This window comes from Aythya fuligula, chromosome Z, assembly GCF_009819795.1.
Source record: "Aythya fuligula isolate bAytFul2 chromosome Z, bAytFul2.pri, whole genome shotgun sequence".
In the NCBI taxonomy this organism is placed as follows: domain Eukaryota; kingdom Metazoa; phylum Chordata; class Aves; order Anseriformes; family Anatidae; genus Aythya; species Aythya fuligula.
The window spans coordinates 40,290,383-40,316,235 of NC_045593.1; the positions used below are offsets into that span (position 1 = coordinate 40,290,383).

Sequence of the window (25,853 nt, forward strand, 5' to 3'; positions counted from 1 at the left end):
AGAGGGCAGACCCGGGAAACTACAGGCCTGTCAGTTTGACCTCAGTGCCAGGGAAGCTCATGGAGCAGATCCTCCTGAGAGTCATCACGCAACACTTGCAGGGGAAGCAGGCGATCAGGCCCAGTCAGCATGGCTTTATGAAAGGCAGGTCATGCCTGACGAACCTGATCTCCTTCTATGACAGAGTGACGCGCTGGGTGGATGAGGGAAAGGCTGTGGATGTGGTCTACCTTGACTTCAGCAAGGCTTTTGACACCGTCTCCCACAGCATTCTCCTCAAGAAACTGGATGCTCATTGCTTGGACTAGCATACGCTTCGCTGGCTTAAAAATTGGCTGGGTAGCTGGGCCCAAAGGGTTGTGGTGAATGGAGTCAAATCCAGTTGGAGGCCGGTCACTAGTGGCGTTCCCCAGGGCTCAGTACTGGGGCCAGTCCTCTTTAATATCTTTATCGATGATCTGGATGAGGGGATCGAGTGCACCCTCAGTAAGCTTGCAGATGACACCAAGCTATGCGCGTGTGTCGATCTGCTCGAGGATAGGAAGGCTCTGCAGGAGGATCTGGAAAGGCTGGACCGATGGGCTGAGGCCAACTGTATGAAGTTTAACAAGGCCAAGTGCCGGGTCCTGCACCTGGGGCGCAATAACCCCAAGCAGCATTACAGGCTGGGAGATGAGTGGTTGGAGAGCTGCCAGGCGGAGAAGGACCTGGGAGTGATGGTTGATAGTCAGCTGAATATGAGTCAGCAGTGTGCTCAGGTGGCCAAGAAGGCCAACAGCATCCTGGCTTGTATAAGAAGCAGTGTGGCCAGCAGGTCTAGGGAAGTGATTGTCCCCCTGTACTCGGCTCTGGTGAGGCTGCACCTCGAGTACTGTGTTCAGTTTTGGGCCTCTCACTACAAGAAGAGCATGAAGGTGCTCGAGAGAGTCCAGAGAAGCACAACGAAGCTGGTGAGGGGTTTGGAGAACAAGTCCTACGAGGAGCAGCTGAGGGAGCTGGGATTGTTCAGCCAGGAGAAGAGGAAGCTTAGGGGCAACCTTATCGCACTCTGCAGTTACATTAAAGGAGGCTGTAGCAAGGTGAGGTTGGCCTATTCTCTCACGTGCCTGGTGACAGGACAAGGGGGAACAGGCTAAAGTTGCACCAGGGGAGGTTTAGATTGGATATTAGGAAGAAATTCTTTACTGAGAGGGTTGTGAGGCATTGGAATGGGCTGCCCAGGGAAGTGGTTGAGTCACCATCCCTGGAGGTCTTTAAAAGACGTTTAGATGTAGAGCTTAGTGATATGGTTTAGTAGAGGACTGGTTAATGTCATAGGTTGGACTCGGTGATCTTGAAGGTCTCTTCCAACCTAGAAATTCTGTGATTCTGTGATTCTGTAAGTATGAATCAGAGAACAAGGAAAATACTTCCTTAGGCCCATGCAAGGGTAGCTGGTACAAATATGGGGGGAACATCAGAAGAAAAATGTGAGGTATTTCCCACGTTCTGTGGCACATTACACACTTCCATGACTTTTTTTAATTCAGGAGTTAACCACAATAGTTCTGCCTGTAGCACAACTGAGAGCAATATCATGTGCATGTGCTGAAAGTTTTATTCATTTGTAACCACCTAATTAGAAGTTTTGGCAGCAGAGAGGTAACAAATCACAATAACATTTCTGTAATAGCCCCTGTCCCTGGGATAGTGCATACCTAAAATCCCTTCTATGTTATAATCAATAAGGAGCAGACACTGACTGGTTAACTTACTGGAACAATTTCCTGAGCAAGCAGTATCCTTTGGTTGCTGAAACTCTTTTAGCAATGTTTGATGTATATGAGGTGCACACTGATTCTGAATGTTGAGGCCTATTTATTTCAATTTGTTTCAATGACCTATTGGTTGAACATCACTGCTTTGTAAAAATTAACCCATTTTATCTTCCCCTCCTTAAGGGTAGAGAACATGGCCATGCGACTGGAAGAAGTAAATGAGCGAGAGCACTGCATGAAGGCTTCTCTGCAGACTGTCGACATCAGGCTTGCTCAGCTGGAAGATATGATAGGACGAATGGTGACAGCCTTAGAAAAACTGACCGGCATAGAGAGAGGTGAGACAACCAAGATACGATCCAGGACCTCATCTGACTGTACAGATGCAGCCTACATTGTGAGGCAGAGTAGCTTCAATAGTCAGGAAGGAAATACTTACAAGCTTCAAGAGAGCATAGATCCTACAGGAGAGGAGTCCATGTCCCCAACATCTCCTACAATCACACCCCGCATGCGAAGCCACTCTTTCTATGCAACAAATATGAAGGACAAGTGTGGGTTGGAAAAGTTTGAAAGCATTTTTAAGGAAAGGTCTCCAAGCCTGCACAGGGCTAGCAGTTCCCACTCGATAGCAAAAGAAGGAAAGGCTCCCTTAGCCCCTACCAGCACTTTGTCAATTGCCCCAGACTCCAGAAGGCCTTCGTCTTGTATCGACATCTATGTTTCTGCAATGGATGAGATGCATTCTGACACAGAGCCTCTTGACAGCTCCATAAATATTCTCGGTACTGTAGATACAGCCCTACAGGCTCACATAGCCTCTTCCATTTTAGCTAACAGCACGTATATTAGCAGTACACCTAGTGAAAAGATTTCTGGCAGGAGTCTTGATTATGAGGAAACATCTGGAATAGAAACAAGAGCATTTTCTTCAGACTATTCACAAATCACAGATTGCCAAATACCCTGGGATTCAGACCCTCCCTTGTACCACACTTTAGAGAGATCCAAAAGCAGTCGTTATCTGGCTACAACTCCATTCATTCTGGAGGAAACACCAATTGTGAAATCTCACAGTTTTATGTTCTCACCATCTCGAAGTTACTTCAGCAGCCTTGGCGTCCCAGTCAAAACAGCAGAGTACACAAGTATTACAGACTGCATAGACACAAGGTGTGTGAGTGCTCCCCAGACCATTGCAGAGAGGGCCAGTTTTCCTGGAAGCCTTGGGGGCAAGGTGGAAGACTTGGGATGCTGCCACCCAGAGAGAGAAGCAGAACTAAGCCACCCAAGTTCTGATCATGAAGATATTGAGTCCAAAGACAAGAAGGGAATCCCCTTATCTCCTCAAGATGGCAATGCAACAAGAACTCTGAACAACAGCATCCCACTTCCAAAAATAGAGCGAGCCAACAGCTACTCTGCAGAGGAGTCCAACATGCTGTATGCACAGCACACACGTAAGAGCTACTCAATCAGCGATAAACTTGACAGACAGCGAAATGCAACGAGTCTGCGAAACCCCTTCCAGAGGAGCAAGTCCTCGAGGCCAGAGAGCAAAGGAGACAACCTGTCCTTGAGGAGATTATCAAGAACAGGAGCCTTCCGTAGCTTCGAAAGCAAGCACAGCTAGGCCTAGACAAAGCTTGCCCGCAGGATCATCTGCTCTCCAGTCCATTTTCCTTAGAAGAATTAACACATCTCATATAATTCCATGTCAACTCTAGTTGGTGTTAGCCACCAGTCAAGGGAGCACATTGTCAGTCTCAGCAGCTCCTGCTGAGCTACTGCATCTTGACCCAGTTGACATTTGCACTTAAGGAAAAAGGGAGGGATGAAATAATTATGATCACCTCAATAAACAACAAGAAAAAAATCCCCCTTTATGAAGTCACAAGTAATAACTGAGTTCAGAAATCTGCCTTTTACTAGAAGGCATCCTAAGATCTATTATTCACAAGTCTTTAGGACACAGGAATTAACTGGCAAAAAGAGATGTACAAATTAGATGTTCTAAACTTCAATCATGACTTCCTTTTCACCCGTTTCATCATTATGATGACTGATGAAAAGCATTTGTTATTTCTGTAGGAACTGGCAGCAAATAAACCTAAAGCCTCCCAAATACCTTACTTCCCTACTCTTGTGAAAATGAAGATGAACAAGCTAACAACCATAAAGTTCACTTGTCTCTTTTTGTATCAACTTCTAGTGTCACAAAAAATATATATAATAATAATTAAAATATAAAAAATCAAAAGTAGAAAGGGAACAGAAACACCTATTGTACTGCAACTTAAATGGAGGAGGAATTTATGTTAAAATATCAGGTGATTTCCTGTGTAAAATAGGCATTCTAGATTCTAGGACAGCTAAGCAAGCTTAGGATGAATGTAATTTAGCAGAATAGTATATATTTATTTTTTTACCATATTTGTCATCAATACGTTGTCTTATTAAATCAAAGGATGTGATGGAACAGTAAGAATGGGGTGATCAGAACAGAGCACAGCACTACTGTCAGGTTCTTACTGCTCTGTTTAATTAATTGTACAGACTGGAGAGATTTACCTGTGAGGTTGCCACCAGGCTCTTCTTGCCATTCCATTTGAGCTGCCAATATTTGTCACCTAAAACTATACAATTTATTTTTTTTTTTAATGAGGACGTCACTGTATTTGAACATTTCAAACTATATAAGATGTATCAAGATTTATCTGGTCTAAATCCAGATCAACCAAATTAGGCTGAATTTGCTTAAATGAAAGCATTCTTGGCAGAATACTACAAAACAATAAAAGGTATGTAGTATGTGTTTTTAAGGTAGGTTAAAGAACCAGAATGAAACAGGAATTGTCTGTTAACAACAAATTACATCAGTTGCAAGTATGCTTCCACTGTTCTGCAACATATTACATTACATGCATTTTAGTAGGAGAAAATGTATTTGATCTGTAATATAATTGTGGGTTTTGGTTAATGGCAATAGACTCCACTGACCTCACTCACATACTTTCTAAGGGACCACAGTATCAACAGGAATTTTAAACTTATTAAGGAAAGATATCATTGTGAGCAGAGGAGAAAGGGTATGCAGAAGACAGGAAAATGTTAAAGAAGTATAAAAAGCAACTGGATCAAAATTTCACATCCTCTGTGAAGGGACTTTCAAGCTTGAAAAGAGTGAAGCTAGTGCTGTTAAAAATTAAAACATCTCTACAATGACCAACATCTGTGTAGAATCAGGTCCTTTTTGTTATTAAAAAAGAGCATGTGCAAGTGGGGTACACACTTCCCATTTATTTAAATGGGAATTATCTTCCAAATCTCTAAGGCAGCTTTGAAAATGTAGGCTGACATTTTCTCACTAGAATCTCGCACTGGAAGACTCTAAGGATCGTGTGAGAATAAAGTCTGAAAGACAAAAAATAGAGACATAAAAATAATCATCTGGCTCAAGACAAGAGGCAAAGAAGGTAAAAACCTATAGGTACTGAGTCACTACGTTGGAAAGTTCATTACATAGAGAACTGCAACATGGACACACTAAGCACAATGTGTTTCGTGCTTCCTGCACCAATGTGTTCCTTTCTTTATCCTATTTGACCAAGCTTTCAGTGAGCTAAACTCCACCAAGACACCATATTTATGCAATTGCCTTGCAGTCCATGTGCAGCATTATGGTCACATGGCAACACCAAGAAAGGTCAGAAACCTTTCTGTGCATTATGAAGCATGCTTGTAATAGGCTGATTGTTGAACAATAGCAAAAAGCCCAGGGACAAAGGAACTTGTGTTTAACAGTCTGCTTCAAATGTGCCAACTTTTGTTAGCAGCCTTTTACTAAGGCTTCTCCAAATCTATTTGTCCTTGATGAGTATAGGGGGATCTTCTCACTCTGTTTTCTTTGTTACTTTTACGAATGTCTTCTAAAACTATTCGTGGATTCTTCCACCTCCACCATATTTCTGGCCTACTCTAGAGGAACTTCAAATTCATTAGAAATTCGTCAACAGTGATTTGTTTGAGGCATAGGGCTCTCCTCTGGGGTAGATTTCATCGCTTAGTTTGTCAGGGTAAAGGAATTTGCCAAACCCAGAAGCTGTATAAACATTTAAGATACAGCACTTTATTGATCTGGAACACACATTCCAGGTAAAAGGAAACAGGACACTTTATTTACCTCTTAAAATTTGCCATTATATATAAAATGTAAATTCAGATGTTAAAAGTGTGATTGCAAGATGTCAGAACACTTCTTTTCCTGAATGTTTCCCATTTATTCTACAACGTGGTTTCTATAGAATATATTATGATGGATGTTATGTTATTTCATCTTCATCTCTTTTTTACGTATTGCATCAAACTGCTCCTTTCAGAATTTGGTGGTAAGAAACCCATTTCTTGCAATGGGGCCAGATTGCCCCCTCCCAATGTACTATGACCATTTAGTGAGAGTAAAAGTCTTATCATCCATCATCACGTACCTATAGCTTGTGCCATATGACATATTCTGTATCAAGGGATAGCGCTTATGAATTATATATCTGCACATATATACATATCTCCCATGTATAAACCAGTATAGTTGTGACATGTGATAATATTAGTGAACGTTACAGGACAATTTTAATATCACATTATAAAGTCTTGTTTGTAAATCTGTAACATTCAATAAAATAGCACATGTTGCATCAAGCATTAAGTTCCACTATCCAGTTATTAGCATACATATGGAATATGCATTTCTGGTCACAGTGTGTGAGTTAGGTATATTTCACACATTTCTTTGTATAGCTCCACTTAAATGTCTGTATGAGCTGATGTGTAAACCTCTAATGAGCCACTGTGGGCTGTGACAGGTGAGCTGTGGTAATGTGAAAGATGAACTGGCATGTTATGCAAAAGATTATAAGATAAATGAACTTTAATAATATTTTGAAACTCAACTGAACTTAGTTGTTTGTTTACATACGCTGGCCAACTGAGGAAGCAGTGTACAGTATTTTATAAGTATTTTCCTATAGTAATCTGTTCTGTTGTTTCCAGTTTAAGTGATGTTATTCTACAGTTGGGGTATACACTTGTCCTAGGTATTGGGTTATAGCATATTATTCTTTCACAATAACCGTGTAGTATGACTGAAATAGTTTCTCTTCCTTACAGTCCAGTCTTTTTTTGTGTCAATGAAAATGCATGCATTGTTCCATGAGTTTCTTTGGACTGCTATGAAACTTAACATTTTGCTATTGCCTGCCTGTAAAGACGAATCCAGTTAGGAATGAATTCAAGCTTTTGGATGTTTACATTATTTCCATTATGTTTGATCTTTAGCTAAGTAACTGATTTTTTTATTATTTTTAAATGACAATTGTATTTTATGAAATTGAAATATTCAACACAAAATGCGAACCTACAGCAGTCCTCAGACATTTGGCTCTCTCTTTTTTGAAAGAGATAAGGTGCTACATTATTGTTCTTAGCACAAGTGCCAGTTAATAAATGGCAGTGTGGGGATAATTTAAAAATACAATGAACGCCCAAAATATCCATTCATGCACATAAGGAAAGCCCTCTGGGTTCCAAATATAGATTGCTTTTTTTCATTTTCCATTTATAGATTTTTGGTAAAAAAATAAAAATAAAAATGATTTGTACCTTTTGTGGAATGGATAGCCTTTTGTCAGGGGATAAATATCTTAGTTAGGTATATTTTTTGTAAGAGAAGAAAATGATTTGTTTCCTAGAAACTGTCAGTACGTGGAAAATGCAACTACACATATAACTGATAAAAAAATGTGCTGATAGCAGCACACAGCCTTAGTCCAATGACTGCAGTCGGAAAAAACAAGTATCTCTGTCCTGAGAGCAGAATTTATCAAAGGTTTTAGTTTAGAGCGAGCCAGTGAAACAAAATTATCTATAAACTCATGGTGCAGATTTTTAAAACAAGCATAAATGTCTTGTTATGTTGCTCAGGTTATACAGTTAAGAGGATTTGATAATCACCACAAAGGAAAATGTGAGCTTGTGATTCCTGGATTTCCCTAGGAATACTTTCGTAGTTGTGAGCCTCCCCCCTGCTTCAAAATAATAGTATATTTGCGTTTTTGCACAAATATGCCTATTTTTTTCAAAAAACACAACATTTTCAGTTCTGTTAAATGGTGTCAGGTATTGACCACCTTCTTCAAAAGAAATAGGAAAGCTTTATAGCATTAATTTTCCATCATCCACTTCAAACAACAACATCGTCCAAACTGAGCAGAAGTATGGCATTGAGGTGTCTGCTTATATAAGGAAACACTGCATTACTTTGGATGGAATTCACTGGCCTTGCCACACTTTTGCAGAGAAACACTAGTGTTGAATGTGGAGGGACCAACTTTCTGCACCCCAGTAAGAATTATGCAGCTTAATAGCTAATCACAGGGTGAACACTATAGGTAATATAATTTTCTCTTCTGCAATATTGATGACAGTTATGGTCTTATCACTGCTGATGCAAATCTGATGGGAAAAGAAAAAAAAAAAAAAAAAACTGATTTCTAAGGAGTTATTCTGACATTTGTCAGAGAATGGATTTATTCTTTTATCCTGCTATTTCTATATTACTTTGAGTCATGGCACAGCTTATCCTAAGTCATCATTAGGTGGGCAGTCTAATGACTGAGCCATTGAGCCAGAGCAGTCATGAAAGTCTCTAACCTATTAATTTTTGCTATACGTTTTCAGATCTATCATAGAGCCACAGAGTACTTATTTCAAAAAAAAAAAAAAAGTGATTAAGAAAAATGTTTGATTATGAAATTGCTGCTTTTTCTGCTGCAGGGAAGTGATAAGTCTTGTTTATTTTAGTATTTTGTAGGGAGAGGGAGGGGACAGAGGTGGGAATTGGCTGTGAAATACAATTTTATGCCTTCACAAGAGTAAATTGTATTAAAGTTATATTCTTCTTCCACCACTGCAGTTGTTGTACATGAGGAGAGTCTATATGCTGCTACTGCTGTCTGGAACAGTGTTTGCAATATACTATACTAATAGCTATTTAATCGTTTATTATTTGGGTTATCATTTGTAAGTGTATAACAATCATTTATAAAGGGAGAAAAAAAATGATTAAAATGTCATTTTAAACAAATTCCTACTAATATGAAGCTTTTCAAGTATGATTTGTCTAAATGTATATCACTAGGGAAAATGGTACTTTCCAAAGGTCTACTGGATTCACAATGCACTTTTAGACTGTGTTTAGATATGTAATAAAAAAGCAGAAGTTGGCAATTACTACAGTAGAACTTTCTGACAATTCTGTAACAATTGTTTTGCAATAAAAGAAAAGATGTAGTTCAAAACATCTGTACTTACTGGTACATTTATTCATGGTCATTTACTACACAGCAACACAATAGCAGTGTGATGGAAACTGCTTTTCTCTAAGACCTCCCACTGCTCTAGTTCTAACTTCACAGCTTAAAAAAAACAAAAAAAAAAAAAAAAAAATTGTTTGCTGCCTTGCACACTGACACGTTGAATGTTCTAAGTTACTTCCACCTCTGAAATGGAGTGTCATTCAGATATCTCTTCTCCTGGTCATTATCAGACCCAAGTTTGAGCCCAGACAGACAGACATCTTGATGTCTTGATGTGTTTGTTAAGAAGAAGTGATAGTTTCTTTTATTTACAGCTACCACTTCAGCAAGTTGAGAGATACAAGCATTGATTACAGGTCCACTCTAAGTTGCTTCCACATAGTCTTGAATAAACACACTCATTTGTGTGGCACACTACCCAGATGGGTGGCATCATTGGCTCTTGTAACTAAAGAAGGTTCATTGAAAACAACAGAAACCAAGGAAGCCACTAGTACCCATGACCTCCTCTGAACTTGTATCTCAGCTTCTTCAAGAACGAAGTCATTACCTCTGTCTTCATGATGCTCTACAACCAGCCCTGGTACTTCCTCACAAAAATGCTGGAAAAAAGAGGCACTGACACAAAGTAAGTCAAGGTCAGGATCTGCTCCTTCAGCAAGTGACTCTTCACTGAGATAATACATATTTTAACTAAATGCAAAAGAGACACAGGAAACATCCCACTGAACACAAATATATCAGATACTCAAGATAGTTCTACATAAATCAGTCACACTTCAGGAGGGGAATGGTTGAGAAAGGTGTTATTTATTTCAGATTTCTCAGAAGGAAATGATAAATCAGATTTTATCTAATCTCCTAGAGTGCCATTCAGTAAAGACAGTAGGAGCTTTGAAGCCTTATACACACACATATGCACACAGATCTGTGCAAGACAGTTGATTTCTAGGTAACACTATGTACCTGGTCCCTCCTGAGATTTCCCAGGAAAAACCTTAATCTGAATTCAGACAGTTAGTATATGCCTGTAGAAACTGATGTCTTGATTTTTAAGCCCACAAACTGCACTCTTATAGCTTTTAGGGCAGTGGTCTGGTATCTTTTACTCCAGTTACCACACAATGGCAAAGAACTCCATTTGAAGTTGACCATGACATTCCACCCTGATTCGTTATCCTCACAACTGAATACAGCAAGAACTTAGAGTACAGAAATGCTTCTACATCTTCACAGTCTTTGTGTATCAACCTCAAATTTCACCCTGTTTATATTTCTGGAACAACAGTGAAAAAAAATATATATAAAATCCCAAAATTTTATGATTATGAAATTTTCAAATAATTGGTTGCAGCATGAGTAGTTGTAGAATATTATGAAACAATAATGACAAGCAGTATCTAAGGGAAGGTTACTGTAGTATGGTTGTGCAAGATAACAATAGCAGCCCATGAACAGACATCCAATTGCATATATAGGCAACTGCTGCAGAGAGCTAAGGGTGGATTAAGAGCTATGAAAAGAATGGCCTTTGTTAGTGTGAATTTAAAAATAAGAAGTCTGAAAGCTATTCAGACAGCTAGAGAGACTGGTACCTTAGATAGAGGTAGAGATACCTTAGACAGAGAGACTACCACCTTCAAAAACTTTTTTTTTTTGCCACACCTTTCCTTACAACATAAACAGATAGCCAAATGCCAAACAATCTCATGTGCATCATTGAAGCAGCTGTGAAAGATCCAGAATTATCCTCCCAAAATATTCTGGTGATTTTGGTTCTCAGTGTGTAAAGATACAATTTTTTTTAACAATCTCAGGAAAAAAAAAATGCTGAGGTTCTGAAACATTAGCTGAAAATGCTAACAAATAATCTACTTTTCCCTTATTTGGAAGATTACAAAAATTCAACTGCCAAGCACTATCTGTTAATGAAAATTTTGAAACTTAATATACATCTTTTGCCAAAAATAAAATCTTCTGGAAATATCAGTAAAAATAGTAAATATGATTAATTTTTAAAAAAAAAAGTCCTTAAAAATATGAGTCACACTCAAACTTGAGTTCTAACCCACAGCTACTGAACTACAGTAACTGTATTATAATTTAGGGGTGGGATAAGGGAAACAGTCTACTTAAGAGAAAATATGAACAACGAACTCTAAAATTCAGATCAGTCATGCTATGTAGCTAGAACCTGCTTCTTCCCATAGAGGATGTTTCAGGAACTACACATTATCTCTGAAATTGGTACTAGGGTTAGCTCATGAGTAACCCATTTCTACAATGCTATCTATTTTACTAATACTGTAGTATGTTCATCAGAGAATCATAACTTAGGCATATAACTTAGAGCTACAATGATTAATTCGTGCTTATTACTGAATGAACAGTCCCCTTCTCAGTGGCACTGTTGAGTGGCTTTTGATAAATACCTGAAAAGATGTTCTGTCTGTTTGCTCCAGTCTTATCTAAGGGATGGTGAATAGCTGCCCTGTTGCAGGAGCGGGCCAAAGATTAAGAAAATGTGACCTGTTTCCCAGTTCCCATGAAGATCATTTTCTTCCTGAAACATTTTGGCTTTCTAACCAGAACAGACTGCCTTCATCTCCATCCCATCCCAGTCAGAAAGGAGTGGCAGCAGACACCTTGGAAAGTGCATCACACTTTAATTTCCTTTCTTTTTCCCTTTCCTTTTCCTCACTATGTAGAGCCATAGCTAGGGTCTTCATTACCACTGCAGTCCTTTAAACATTTATCTCTAACTTTTATATGCTTGTTTGATTTATCAATAAGTCTACAAAATAAACTAAGACTACCTTAGTCCAAACAATCCCTTCTAAAATATCTGTGTCTTTCAGGCCATAAGGCACCGTGGACGTTCATGGGAAAACAAGTTCTTCTCAATAACAGCAGCTGATCCTACTCACTGGCCACTGATGGTGAAAAAAAAAAAAAAAATCTCCATTTTGTTTGAGATGGTGGAAGAAACAGTTCTGTGCAGCACCTGAGCAGATTCAGCATGGGGCTTTAGTTCTAGGCTAAGTAGAACTTGGAAACCACAGGATTTCACAGGATTTTCTGTGCTCCTGTTCTCTCTAGTTTCTTCCCTTCTGAGATGTAGTGGAACTACATCACTAAGCGAACTATAACATGCAGGTTCATGCTAGAGAAGTCTTAACAAATAATTTTAGTCCAAAATGAGGGTCAAGGGTTTGATTAAAAAAAAAAAAAAAAGAGTACTTTAAAAGTAAAAATCCTATAGCAAACAGACAAACAAACAATCAAATAAAATAACAATCAAGTGCAGAGCAACAACTTATGGATCCATAAGGGCTCAATATGAAGCAGACACTGAAGATTCAGTTTTACTAAGAAGTTAGTTCTAGGTGTACCAAGAAGTTAGCCGTGCATTTTTTCAGTTTAGATGAGGTTGCACGGAATAGTTATACATTAAAAAGCTATTAATTAAAAAAAAATGAAGATGACCAAAATGAAGAGTTACTGTACTGTTGAAATTTGGCACTGGAATTTCTTTTTTAAATGAACATTTTCCAGAGTGTACACTACAATAGAAAATATTGTACAGTATGCATTATTTGTTTAAACTGTCCTAATAATGTTTTCATGTTGAAGAAATGGCTAAGACCTTTGCCTGGCCTCTATTTTAAAAAGTGATTTTTTTTTCTGTTTCTTTCTCTGCTGGTGGAGTTAACGCTACAATCAAAATGTTATATTTTAACATGTTTACAGAGAAACTCTGAGTCAGCCTAAATGAGGCAGAGCACTTGCAGCAGAGGCTGAATTGCAGATGGAAATGAGCAGCCCAGTTGTTGTGAGGAAGGTCAGTGTTATGCAGTGCCATGCAAGCACCAGTTCCCACACCCCGACGGCTACGGGACACTCAGAGGTGACCGCTATGCTTCGTAAGGAGGTGTTAAGGGCAGGCAGGTCCAGCTGACTCACCAGCTTACTCTCCTGTATTGACTGGAGCCTAGGATCCAAGTTGCGTTTACAGCAACTTGTCATGCAAAGTACCGCTGTCACCAAATCTGGATAGCTTCCTAATCTGAAAGGGGAACATTGTCCTGCTCCACCTGTGTCTAAAGCTATTTACACTGAAAGCTGGCAGCCTTCAAGAGCAGGATGGAGGAACGCGTGTGTCCTGCATGGTAAAGCACGGGCACTCACAGCATTTCAAACCTTTCTCCGCTGGGTTTCGCCCCCTCCCCAGACGCGAGGGTCCCTGCCCGCTGCGCCGTCCCGGCACCGGCTGTGGGACACGGTGCCATTTCTGTCCAAGTGGCCGCTGGATGTCACTGTTTCTTATCCGAGAGGCACCCACGCTGACAGCGTTTCTGTGACTCGAAATAAGGGAATTGAGGGCCTTAAGGACAAAGGAAAGAGCAAGCTTCACAGCCTGCTCCAGGACAATCACTTGAAGCATCCCTTATTGAAGTCCCAGGTGGTGCAGGAGCCACAGGGGACCAGCCAGGCAGGCTCTGGCTGCAACCAAAACTGACCGAGCCACCCTGAATTGGTTGGCATCAATAAGGACTGAGAACATGGGCAGATTGAAGTGTGAAGCCCTCAGAAATAAATCCTGGGGCTGTGTTGTAGCTAGACCTGGAGACCTGGCACTATGCTAACAAGTGTTTTTTGGAGGAAGAAGTAGAGAGCCTGACCTATTTGTGTTACCCATGCTCATCACAATTTTTCTAAGTCCAACATGAAAAAAATTGCATAAGTAGCATAACTCCTTATGTGGAAAATATCTGGAGTTTGAAACTTCATTATATATGGGGATGGTAACATTATTTCTTATAAGTGGAAATGTCAGGCAACTTTAGTCATGTTTTAGTTGTTCAGAATATTGCTGAACATTGCAACCCTTAAGGTTGAAGTTTTCTGGTATGATTCCTGGTTGGAGGTAAAGGTAACCAGGGAAACAAATTATTATTATTATTATTAATAATAATTTGTTTCCCTGGTTATTATTAATAATAATAATGATTAATATATATAATAATATATTGACTATATGTTATTATATTAATTATTTATTATTATTTTATTAAAATAATAATAATAATAATAATAATAATAATAATAATAATAATAATAATAATAATAATAATAATAATAATAATAATAATAAATATCTTATTCATACTAAACACAAATAAACAAATGAAAAAATAAACCATCAAAAAAAAATCTGAATTTTGCATGTATACCTTAAAATCAATGAGTAGCAATGTGGGGTTTATTATTATTATTATTTATCTTATTTTATTTTAACAGTTAAAACCTATGGAGATTTTTTACCCATGCAGAACTGATGATGACTTACTTACACCTGCAGCACTGGGATATTGGATGCCTTTTTTGAGCCAGCCACCAAAACAGGAGGGTTCTCACTTCAGTTCATTAAATTATTTCCCATAACAGAATTCTGCACAGCAGACACTGGAGAGTCTGATGTAAAAAAAAAAAAAAAAATCACATAATTGTACACCACTTTAGACACAAAACCCTCCCTGACAAAAACCAGCTCTGGCTTTACACTGGGCATGGGCACAGAAAGCCTGGAGAGTGGAAGGTTGCCTGTGTTAAGAGTTTTTTCCATTAAGGGGCTTTTGCACATCTATCAAGGTGAAAAGCATCAGAAAGTTGGCTGTATTGTACTGACCACACACCAGGCAACTTGCTGCTGTCTTAGACTGTGGCACACTATCCTTGGGATTGTTAGTCAGAAAACAACATCCTGAAGAACTTCAAAGTGATGCAATAATTATTGTGTTCTCGTTTTCTGAATTTTTGGCTTGGTTTGTTTGCATGACAAAGGGCTGAACATGCAGGACAGGTAGAAATCAGTGGTAACCCTCTGAACATGCAGAGAACTGTATAACGACAAATCTCCTGAAAAATCAGGTCCCTAATTAGAACCTCAGTCCCTCTGACAGAGCAATTCTGCATCTGTCCTTCTGGTCCCTTAAACAAGTAGGAAAAAATGTGTTCATGCTATGTTCACCATTCACTACCAAGAACACTTCTTTTTGCACTATCCATGCAGAAAAGTTGGGTACTATCTCTCCTCTGAGCCCTCTCAACAGACAAATCCCATTCTCCCACCTCCCCAGGGAGCAGTTAATGACTTCTCCATCTGTGAGTATTCCTGGGCAAACCACCCTCAGCCAGGAGACTGTTTGAAGCTGCTCGTTCAGACAGAGGGCTCCAGAGCCCAGAGCAAAGCTAGGTTAAGGCATTCCCCCGGTGCAGTTTGAAGAGTCTCAGGCAGAGAAAGGATCATAAAATGTAGGAAATCTTTCAAAGTTCAGAGTGCTTTTTATATACAGTATAATAGAAGGGGACACTGATGACATAACCAGCTGTTTTTCCTGCTCCCTGTTTTATTAGGCATGTTCTGAGTTGACCTATTTTAAGCCTCCTGGGCTTGGAGAGCAAAAGAATAAGGCAGAGAGAGGGGGAAACCTGTTTAATGATTCCAAAAGAGGTTTCATACATCAGATAAGCCCCTGGCTGTTTGGCAAAATCATGCATAGAAAGTACAGAGTATGTATCTCCCAATGGGATTTGGGGAAAATACAGGCCATTAGAAACTTTAAGCACCTACTGCATTAGGCAAGAACTGAGCAGATTTATCAACCTGGCTTCAAATGGCCATACCTTTTATGCTGTTTTGGTGATCTGGTGCTAAGCCACCACATCCTTGTTTCACATCTGCCAACAGAAACATTACACAGGGAAAAGCATTGGAAATTGTGACACATAACATTAAAGATTTTAATCTCCTACTGTGCCAATGTCACAAGTTCAGCCTGCTAAATTAATCTGGAATTTAGGAGGGATCTTCTGCTACCTTCTTTCTATTCCTTTCTATTTAATGTAGTGCAAAAGCTGATCCAGAGGAAATCCAATGACTGCTGCTTTCACACAAGTGTCTCAAGGTGTCTCAGCAATCACAAGACTCCTGGGTTTGTTTCTCTCAGGGCTCTGAACAGCATAGGACCACCTAATACCACAACTGCTATTACATTAAAAATAAAAATAAATAAGTAAATAAATAAATAGGACTGTCCATGATTTAAAAAAATATGTATCTTGGCAACCTCTGCCTGCTCTGTCCTTCTGAAACCTCTGAAGCCAGTTCTAAGCCCTACCCACTCCATCTCAAAAAATAAAATAAAAAAAAAAAAAAAAAAAAAAAGAATGCTAAATGAACATTCAGAAATATTAAGCAACCTCTGTTACATTGCTGTGAACCAGCTCATGTTCCCACTGTGGTGGAGTAGAGCAGCCATAGCTCAATGGAAATGGGAGCAGAATGAGCATGTCCAAGCCAGGAGTAACTATGTGTACATGAATAATAAATACATGTAAACCTTGCTGAAAGTGACCACCTGACGGGAATGTAAAGATCAAAAGGAGTATTTTTACTACTTATATAAAACAAAACTTTGAGAAATAAACTAATCATTAAAAAAAAAAAAAAAAAAAAAAAGGAAAAAAAAAAAAAAAGAAAAAAAAAAGTGGAGCGAAAGGAACATCAGTGTTCATCTTTTCTGAACAGAGCATCAAAAATGCAAGCATGCAGAGAAACAGGTACTGTGAAGAATGAAGTCTCACCTTGGCTAAGCCAAAACTGGTCAACTGTCTTCTCCATTGAAGCAACCAAGTTACCCAGACTACATGCTTAAATGACTACAAGCAAAACTTGACACAACAAATGAAACCATCCTGAGCTAGCAATACATAGTGTGATGGGTGGTGATGGCTCTCTGTGATGGCTCCAAATAAAGGAGCATCTAAACTCACATGAGTAATAGCTGCCTCAAATTTTGTCTTAATAGGATGTATCAGCCTTATATTTCTTATGTCTTTCTACAGAAAATAAAATAAAAATAATTATTTCTGCCCACTTCTCATATATGCTGGTTGTTCATAAACCCTGTAGGCTGCAATGATTCATCAGAATTTACATAGCAGCTGCATGCAAGATTTTTTATCCCTTCTTCAATAACAAAGGGCAACTTAACAGCTTTGAATTTCTGTGTAAAAGCTGTTGTTAGAGTATCAGGCCAAAACACTGCCCTAGCTGCCAACACTACAGTCCTAGTAATCAGGTCTGTAAGAAACAGATTTATAATTGGCTTTTATTCCTGTTACAGCAGCACACTCCAGAAACATAGTACTTTTACTGCCATTAGTATTGATAGCCATCTTTCCAAATCTCCTAAAGCCTACCTGTGCACACAAATGGTAGTGATTCATAGCAAATGATTAGTCAGAGCTGAAATTAATGAAAAGTTAAGGACATAAGCCCCCTTCATTCGGCATTTCCATGTGATTTCCCCAGCCCAGTCTTGGAAATAAAGGAACTGGAACACTCGCCAGTTGACACCTGCTATCCCATGGCTGCCACACACACACATAGCACAGAGAGTCAGGCTGCACTTGATGAGGCCACCTCTGATGCCGGGGAGAACTCAGCTAGCCAGCTGCTGCCTTTTCTCCTGGCAGCTTTGGGTGACACAGGAGCTGAGGTGGTCACTGGTGGGGCAGGCTTCAAGTGAAATAGCAGCTATAGCTGCGCACCACACACTCCAAGAACTTCAACTAGCAGCCGCAATGGTTAGATACAAGAGAAGCCAGCTCCCAACAAAGACAGGCTGGATCATCCCAGACCAATAGCTCACCTGCTCGCAGAGGGCACTGCATGACACAAGGAGGTACTACACTGCAATTAAGCAAGCTGCAGGGCTTCCAACAGGTGAAGTGCTTAGGAGTTCACAGGCCTCTTGCTGTAAGCTGAATGGTTATTGTAGTTGTAAATGAGGGCATAACAAATGCCACAGTTGGTTTTCAGAGTGGCAGTGCTGTTAAAATAAATAAATAAATAAATAAAACTCTTACAAACCAAAGGCCCAAGCACAAACAGCAATCTGTAACAAAAGAGTTAAGTACTTGTTAAGGAGGAAACTTGAATAAACCCTAATTTAAAGGTACTCCCTCAGATCAATACACTAACTTGCAGTTGCAATTGGAGTCCCACGGCTTCAGGTACCTGTCTGTGGGTACAGGCGATCCTTGCAGCTGGCTTCCCACCATGTTATTGATTAATATGCATTCACTTCTTCCAGAGCCATTAATGTGAACCACCACTTGTGGCATCACAAGGACTCATTAAGCAGATTGCTGATTATATTTTTTTTTTTGGCATGGATATACTTGGATTTTGATACACAGAAGGAGTACAATTGTGCTGAGTGCTTCACAGGCCACTGACAGTGCCCTAACTGTTCTCGTCTGCACCAGTACCTGGTGCATGTACGGTCCTGTGAGTTTTCTGAGCTTTGTACCTTTTTCTGTACAGACTAGATTATGAACACCAGCTGAAAGGGTCATGCCACTCTCATATCCTGCCATTCCTCCCTGCAATTTTCTGGTCAAATATGCTGCAGTGCCCCCAGCCCAGACACTCCCTTTCTCCTGTAAGAGCATTGACACATCCATGTACTTCTGCAGGCACCTTAACTGCATTTGTAGAAGAAAAAAAAATATATATAAACAATCAATCAAACAAGATTTGAGTAATGTCATAAAACTGATCATACATCTTGAAAAATTTCACTTTATTTTTTCAAAAAAAGCACTGGAAATGGGCAAAAAACTAAAAGATGGGAAGAGCAATGCCCTATATAGTCTTACAAGAAAAAAGAAATTTCAAATAAGCTTTACATAATTGCAACATTTGAGGTCATATTTTTCAATAATACAATAAATGATCTTGATGAAGTTCACATCTGTTAGTGAACTATACAAGAAGTAGTATTTGTCTTCTCAGATCTACTATCTGCTTGAACTATCTGTCAAATATTTAGAAAATGTTTTCTTTGTTTTTGGTTATTCACCAGCAGGTCATCCTCTCTGACCAGATAATAAGAGACAAGGACATTTTAGGTACTCTGACAAACTAGAGTATATCTAAACCTCTTTTGGGGGGGGAAATTATTTCTTGTACACATGAATTTGAAGCATGACTTGTAAAGAGTTTGCAATTAGCACTTGAACCACTGCTTTAATTAAGGCTTCAAGGAAAATTCACTTCTTAGCACACTTGAAACACACAGGAATTTATGTGGCAGGAAAAAGCCAGTCTTCTCCCCACTCAAGTCTAGACAATAAGAAGTTAATATTTCTACTTCTATTTAATCAGTCTGTGACTCAGGATCAAACATTCAAAGATGTTTTGCACCTAAGTATGTTTAGCACAAAGATGTTTAGTACCTTCATGGGTACTTTAATACCAGAATACTTAAAGAGCTGAGCTTTGCTCCTTCAGCCAGTATTTTTGTAATTTAGTTATCAAAGTTATTCAAAAGGGTCATGGACTCACCAAAGTTACTTAAATTGTGAACAGATATTTATTGACATTCGTCAGCTATCTGTCTAGCTCACTGTGGGATCTGCACAACAAGCCTCTTTCAATACAAGCAGTTCAATGGTTCCTGCACAACTCTCAGGTCTCTTAAAATTCTAACTGGTAAAATGAACACTATAATTTCTTTCTTTATATTTTGAAGGTACGGGGAACTCTAGTAACAATCCTCAGTTTCTTTATATCCTATAATAAAAAGCAGGATTAATATTGCTAAGCCCTAAAATCTTTAAATAAATAAATAAATAAATAAATAAATAAAGGTCGCCTATGCATTCTCTTTCTGCAAAAAATGATGGGTTTATTTACATATTCAAATACTATTGTATTCTTCCTCCTCAGGATTGTCTAAAATTGATGAACATCTATGTTGTTTTCTCATCAATCCATGCCTTATGCTCCTACATTTTAATTTATTTTATTGTTTTTTTTAAGTTTTAATTTCATTTGGGCGGGTTCTGTAATACTTGTTGCTAAATTAACAAATGTTTTTACATATTTATGAATTAATTTATTTCTGCAATAACTCTGACATGACTAAGTGTTGATAATCTCAGTTTACAAAATGGTTTGTAATTGTGGAAACTCAATTTGAAAAATTTGCCATCCAAACTTCTAACGTTTTATACTGAATGTTATCCATTTGAGATAATCTTGATAGATTTTTTTACAGCTGTGAGCATACGCTGCCTTTGAAAATAGCCTCAGGTCAGGTATCTGGAGAATTAGAGACATTTGGTGGCAGTCAGAAGTTTAGTTGAAATGACTTAACCAAAATCCATCAGAACTTTGTGGCAAAAATGGCGACAGAGCCCAGTCCTTCAGTGAACATTTCTCCCTCATATTTTCTTTTCTATTACCTCATTGTAATGACCATTGACTTGAAGCTTTCCACTGGGAAGTATTTTGTGACAGAAAATGACATCATAGACAAATTATATATATATATATATATATATATTTATATATATGTTTTATTTCAGGATGCAGAGAAACTACAGAAGCAGTTCTTCTTCAACAGTCCACCCAAAACCAGAAATTTTTACTCTCTGTCTGAGCATACTGACATCTGCCTGCTCAGTTGCCAAAGCTGAGCTCCCCCTCTGCCACCTCCACCTTTGCTTTGTGGAGCAAGCAAAGGAAGGGAGGATTCACGGTCCCCTACCTAATGGCACCAAGGCTGAAAGGACTTTGTCATCATTAGTGTGTGCCCGCAGGAAGAATCAAAATTAAGCTCAGGCAACCAGGAAGCCAAAATACTATTTCTGTTCCTTGGTAACTACATTATTTATTAAAAAAAAAAAAAAAAAAAAAAAAAAAAACAAAAAAAAACACTTTGATATGTCTCATTCCCATTTGAGAAGATTTTTTTTTTTCAAAAAATAATAATAATAATAATTAAAAAACCCACCAAAGTACAATTACATTTTTCTATGTATAACGCGTTGTTAGACACTAATTGTCTTTATACAGACTTTGGAAAGAAACAAAATCTGACTCCTACAGAAAAAAAATATATATATTTATTCCTTTGCACCTTTTTTTGATTATTCATCCCCAAAGGAATTCCATCCTGTGTACTGACTGAGTAAAACTTCTGTGGATAGGATGGTACATAGTCATACAATTACAGACTGCTGAACACACAAGCCTCAGGGGTCTAATTGAGGTTGAATGGGCACCTGCAAAGGCAACCTTTCTCAACTTCTGAATGCGCAACATCCAAAAATTAATATTAGCAGCTTGGGACCTTATATTGTTTTCAGTTTTCCAAAAAGAAAAGAACAACCCACCCATTCTGCCACACCAGGTACTCCTCGTGCATTTTTACTAGACCACGGTGGAGCTGGAGTTTCTAATGTGACAGCTCTGTGCTTGAATTGAAGGAGTGAGGGGTGGCAGCTGGTGTCACCCACAGGGCTGGCAGCCAGGAGCAGAGGGACTAGGTCGTTCCCATTCCCTAACAGATGGGGTGCCCGCTCCCCACCAACAGTGTCCCAGTACCTACCCCAGGGCAGCTCCCAGCCTACCACTTCCCTCCCCTGCGTACTGTACATCCTTGTCCCTGTGTCCTCCTTCTCAGATACCAGAGATGGCCTGACAGCTGAAAGATGGTTCCCTCAGCAAAAATCCCGTTTCTGAGCTTCTTGCAGTTTACATGAATTGCTAAAAAGTGAAGGCTCTCCATGATGCCAAAAATATGAAAGGAAATATGCCTGAGAGGTCTCTTGCCTACCTTTAACTTCACAAGAGTTATATTTCATTTCTCTTCAGTGGTACTAATCCTGACTTACCAGGTAAAAAAAAAGACAAGAATTAGACCAGCATTTAATTTATGAAATGTACAGACTCTATAAGGAGGTTGATAACTCAAAATTTAGTTTTTGAACTATTGAAATTAATTTTTAAGACTCAGTAGCTCCTCAATGCCCCTTTACCCTTGCACTGCTGTGAAAGACCCACATAAAAGCTAACACACTACCCTGAGGAAAAAGTCAAAGGGAAATTAATCTACATGCTACACCTAACACAGAAATGTTAACGAAGCAGCACAGCTGCTTGAGCAGCTGAAAGAGTCTTGTCTTTCATCTGCAGAAATATGGAAAAGTGTGTCAGAAGGAAAATCTGGCTTTCAAGTTGATTGTGACCTCTTTAATTTATAACCTGGTTTAAAATAATAGCCTGTACTGAAAGCATCTGATCTTTTCCATCAGCAGAACAGGGGGCTGCACATTCCTCCAGTTACTGCTCTGCAGAATTATGAACTTCAATAGAAAGCACCACAGTGGGTATGGAGAGAGTTTAACTCTAACCTCCAAGTAATCCACAACCTCATGGACTCCAAAATCCAAATGCCCACAGCGGGCAACTATCTGTTGAACTGAGACAAATTTGACTCACTGTCAACACAAGCTCTCAGTAGTGACTAACAGTGACTAATAGAGGACAGGAATATATGTTGTCGATGTAGCTAATACATTTTACTCTAGATAACGCATTTGGGTTTGATTTCATAGAATCATAAAATCATAGAATCATTTAGGTTGGAAAAGACCTTCAATATCATGAAGTCACCTGACCTACCAGGTCAACAGAATGGTTTGAGCTGAATGGGACTTTAAAGATAATCCAGTTCCAACCCCTGCCATGGGCAGACTCCTCCCACCAGACCAGGTTGCTCAAAGCCCCTGGCCTGAAATACTTTCAGGGATGGGGCATCCACAGCTTCCCTGGGCAACCTGTGCCTGTGCCTCTCCACCCTCTGAATAAAGCATTTCTTGTGAATATCTCATGTAAAACTACACTCTTTTAGTTTAAAGCCATTACCCCTTGTCCTATCACTACACTCTATCAGTCAACAATATCCCTTAATGCCATGTCCACGTGTCTCTAAAATACCTCCAGGAATGAGGAATCCACCACTGCTCTGGGCACCCCATTCCAATGCTTCACCACACTCTCCATTAATGTCCAACTTAAACCTCTGCCAGTGCAACCTGAGACTGCACATCCTGTCACTTGTCACATGAGAAAAGAGACCAAGTGTCCTCGGTGGAACCTCCTTTCAGGTAGTTGTATAGAGCAATGAGATGTCCCTTCAGGCCCCTCTTCTCCAGACTAAAACAAACAAACAAACAAACAAACAAACAAAACGTTTCCTTCAGTCACTCTTAAGTTCCATTTTCTAGTCCCGTCATGAGTTTTGTTTTCAGTTCTTTTCTGCACATACTCACGCAACTCAATATCCTTCCTGCAGTGAGGGGCCCAAAACTGAGCACAATATTTGTGGTGCAGTCTCACCAGTGCCAGGTACAAGAGAACAAGCAATTCCCTAGTCCTGCTGGCCACCCTATCCCTGATGTAGGTCAGAATGCTGTTGGTTTTCTTGGCCACCAGGGCACCCTGCTGGCTCACATTCAGCCAGCTCTCAGCCACTGCCCCCAGGTCTTTTTCCGCCAGGCAGCTTTTGGGCCACTCTTCCCCAAGATTAAACTGTTGCACAGGGTTGTTATGACCCAAGTGTGGGACCCAGCACTTAACCCTATTGAGTGAGCTGTGGCTGGACACAGCCCATCAATCCAACCCATCCAGATCCCTCTGCAAATCCTTCCTGCCTTCAAGCAGATCAACACTTCTGCCCAACTTGGTGTCATCTGCAACCTCACTGAGGGTGCGCTTGATCCCCTCATCCAGATCATTGATAAAAATGTTGAACAGAAATGGCCGCAGTACCAAGCCAGCTGCCAGACAGATTGAACTCCATTCACTATGACGGTTTGAGCCCACCACTTCTTCACCCAGCAAACTGTACACCTGCCCAAGCCATGAAGAGGCTGTTTCTCCAGGAGAGCAGTGTAAGAAATGATTTCAAACACTTTACTAAAATAGAGTTAGGAAACATCCACAGCCTTTCCCTCATCTACTAACCAGGGTTGCTTGTTTGTTTGTTTGTTTGCTTTGTCATATATGTAGGTTGGTGAGCACTTCTGCCAGTTCCTTCAGTACCTTTGGATAGATCCCATCTGGTCTCATAGGATTACGAATGTTCAAGCAATGTAGTTGGTCACTCACAGTTTTACATTGGGTTATAGGAGTTTCATCCTGCTCCATGTCACTGCTGTACATCTCAGGGGGATGGGTACCCTGAGAACAATTGTCCTTACTAATAAAGACCAAGGCTTTACCAATAAAAACTGAAATGCTCCTGCCTGTCCTCTGTTTCTCCGGTCAGTCAAAAAGCCAGCCTCTCTCACATTCTGCCTTTTATCCCTGGGAAGGACTCTACCAGAAATCTAACAAAGCCCTGTGAAAGGCTAAATGCCCACAGAAAACTCAGCCAGCTGGGTTGCTGGTGGGGTGGTATGGTGCTGGCAGGTTGCTTCCCTGCACTTGTCACCTTGTTTACTACCCACCCTTGTAATATAAGGTCCCAGCCACCTCAGGCTCCCAGATGCTGTGCTAGTGCAAGCATGGAGCAACCACAGCAGCTGCATCCAGCAAGGTAGCAAGAAGCAGCTGGGGACACAGCTGCACTGCTCCCAGAGAGGGCTCTACCATCAGTGTAAGCCCCTGCAGTGTTTATTATCCTTAGCTGTGTGAATGACATTGTATTTTGGTTTTGTCTTTATGTGGTATTTAAATAGGTAAGGATTTCTATTCTCCCCATTTGTCAGCCTTCAGAAAAGCGTAGTAGAGACTGTCCTGTTTGAGTGATACGGCAGAAACCTGGGAGTTTCAAAGGGAAACCTTAACAGCAACAGGAATAAATAAATAAATAAATAAAATTAAACAAAACAAACAAACAAACAAAAAAAGCAAAAAAAAAAAATCAAAGTTGGGATAGATCCATCTGTTCTTTTTCAGACATTTTTTGTCACTCAGTTTACTGAGTATATCTGTTTCATAGAAGAGTTTTCTCTGTCGTGGGACAAGACTGTTAAGGAGGTTGTAATGACTTTTCTTTGTTCTTAAAAAAAAATACAAAATTAGCTTTATTTTCAAGGACAAACTTCCTTTTATCTGCAACTGAAAATAATTATAAGCTTATTGAACAGCACAATTCAGCAGAAAAAAAAATAAAATGGACAGTCGCTCTTCTAACTTCTATTCAAAACTTCAGTGAGGTTGCCAGAAAAAATGTCTTTGAAACTTCTTCCACCTATGATCACTGAAAAAGCATGACACAAATCTAGTAGCCAGACTTGTAAACTATCACTACTTTAACATCTGGCTTGGCCAAATTTATTCTAAAATAAATAAATAAATAAATAAAACTACTTCTTTTTTATCTACTGCCAAAAGAGAAGAAAAAAGTTCCAGGTGATTAGAAAATTATTATTTTACACATATGGCTCTGCTAAACAAGTCAAACATTATAACCACCCTAAGCCAATCATCTTTAATTCAAAGTTCACTCAACATTGCGGATACATGGTATGGCTTGTAGAAATTCATAGGCTGACTAACTCTTAGCCAGGAATGTCAAAATTAGGCATCTAAATTCATATTCAGACATTTGAGTGAGTTCCCTGAATTTCAACACCCGTACCACCACCACCAGTATCAGTTCCTACTGGTTGTTGCAGCCTCTTCTCAGGATGAAGAACTTGTCACAAGAAAATTCTGCTTTACCAGACTTGTTAAGTCTGGTTTCATGTACATTTCACAGAATATGCGTTATATATTCAACAAACCTGGCAGAGAAGAAAAATGTCCCTATACTCGTATCCAGGAGTTTCAAAAAAATCATGATGATACATGTAT

General features: G+C 39.4%; 1 protein-coding gene across 1 annotated transcript in view; it reads left to right on the plus strand.

Annotated features, from left to right (window-relative positions):
• Positions 1–8,545, plus strand: part of TRPM3 (transient receptor potential cation channel subfamily M member 3) — a 308,506-nt gene extending 299,961 nt beyond the window's left edge. The window contains exon 26 of the mRNA XM_032205316.1: positions 1,941–8,545. Within this exon, the coding sequence (XP_032061207.1) occupies positions 1,941–3,390 (1,450 nt within the window). The 3' untranslated portion in view covers positions 3,391–8,545. The remainder of the gene's footprint in view (positions 1–1,940) is intronic.
• The last annotated feature ends 17,308 nt before the right edge of the window (positions 8,546–25,853 follow it).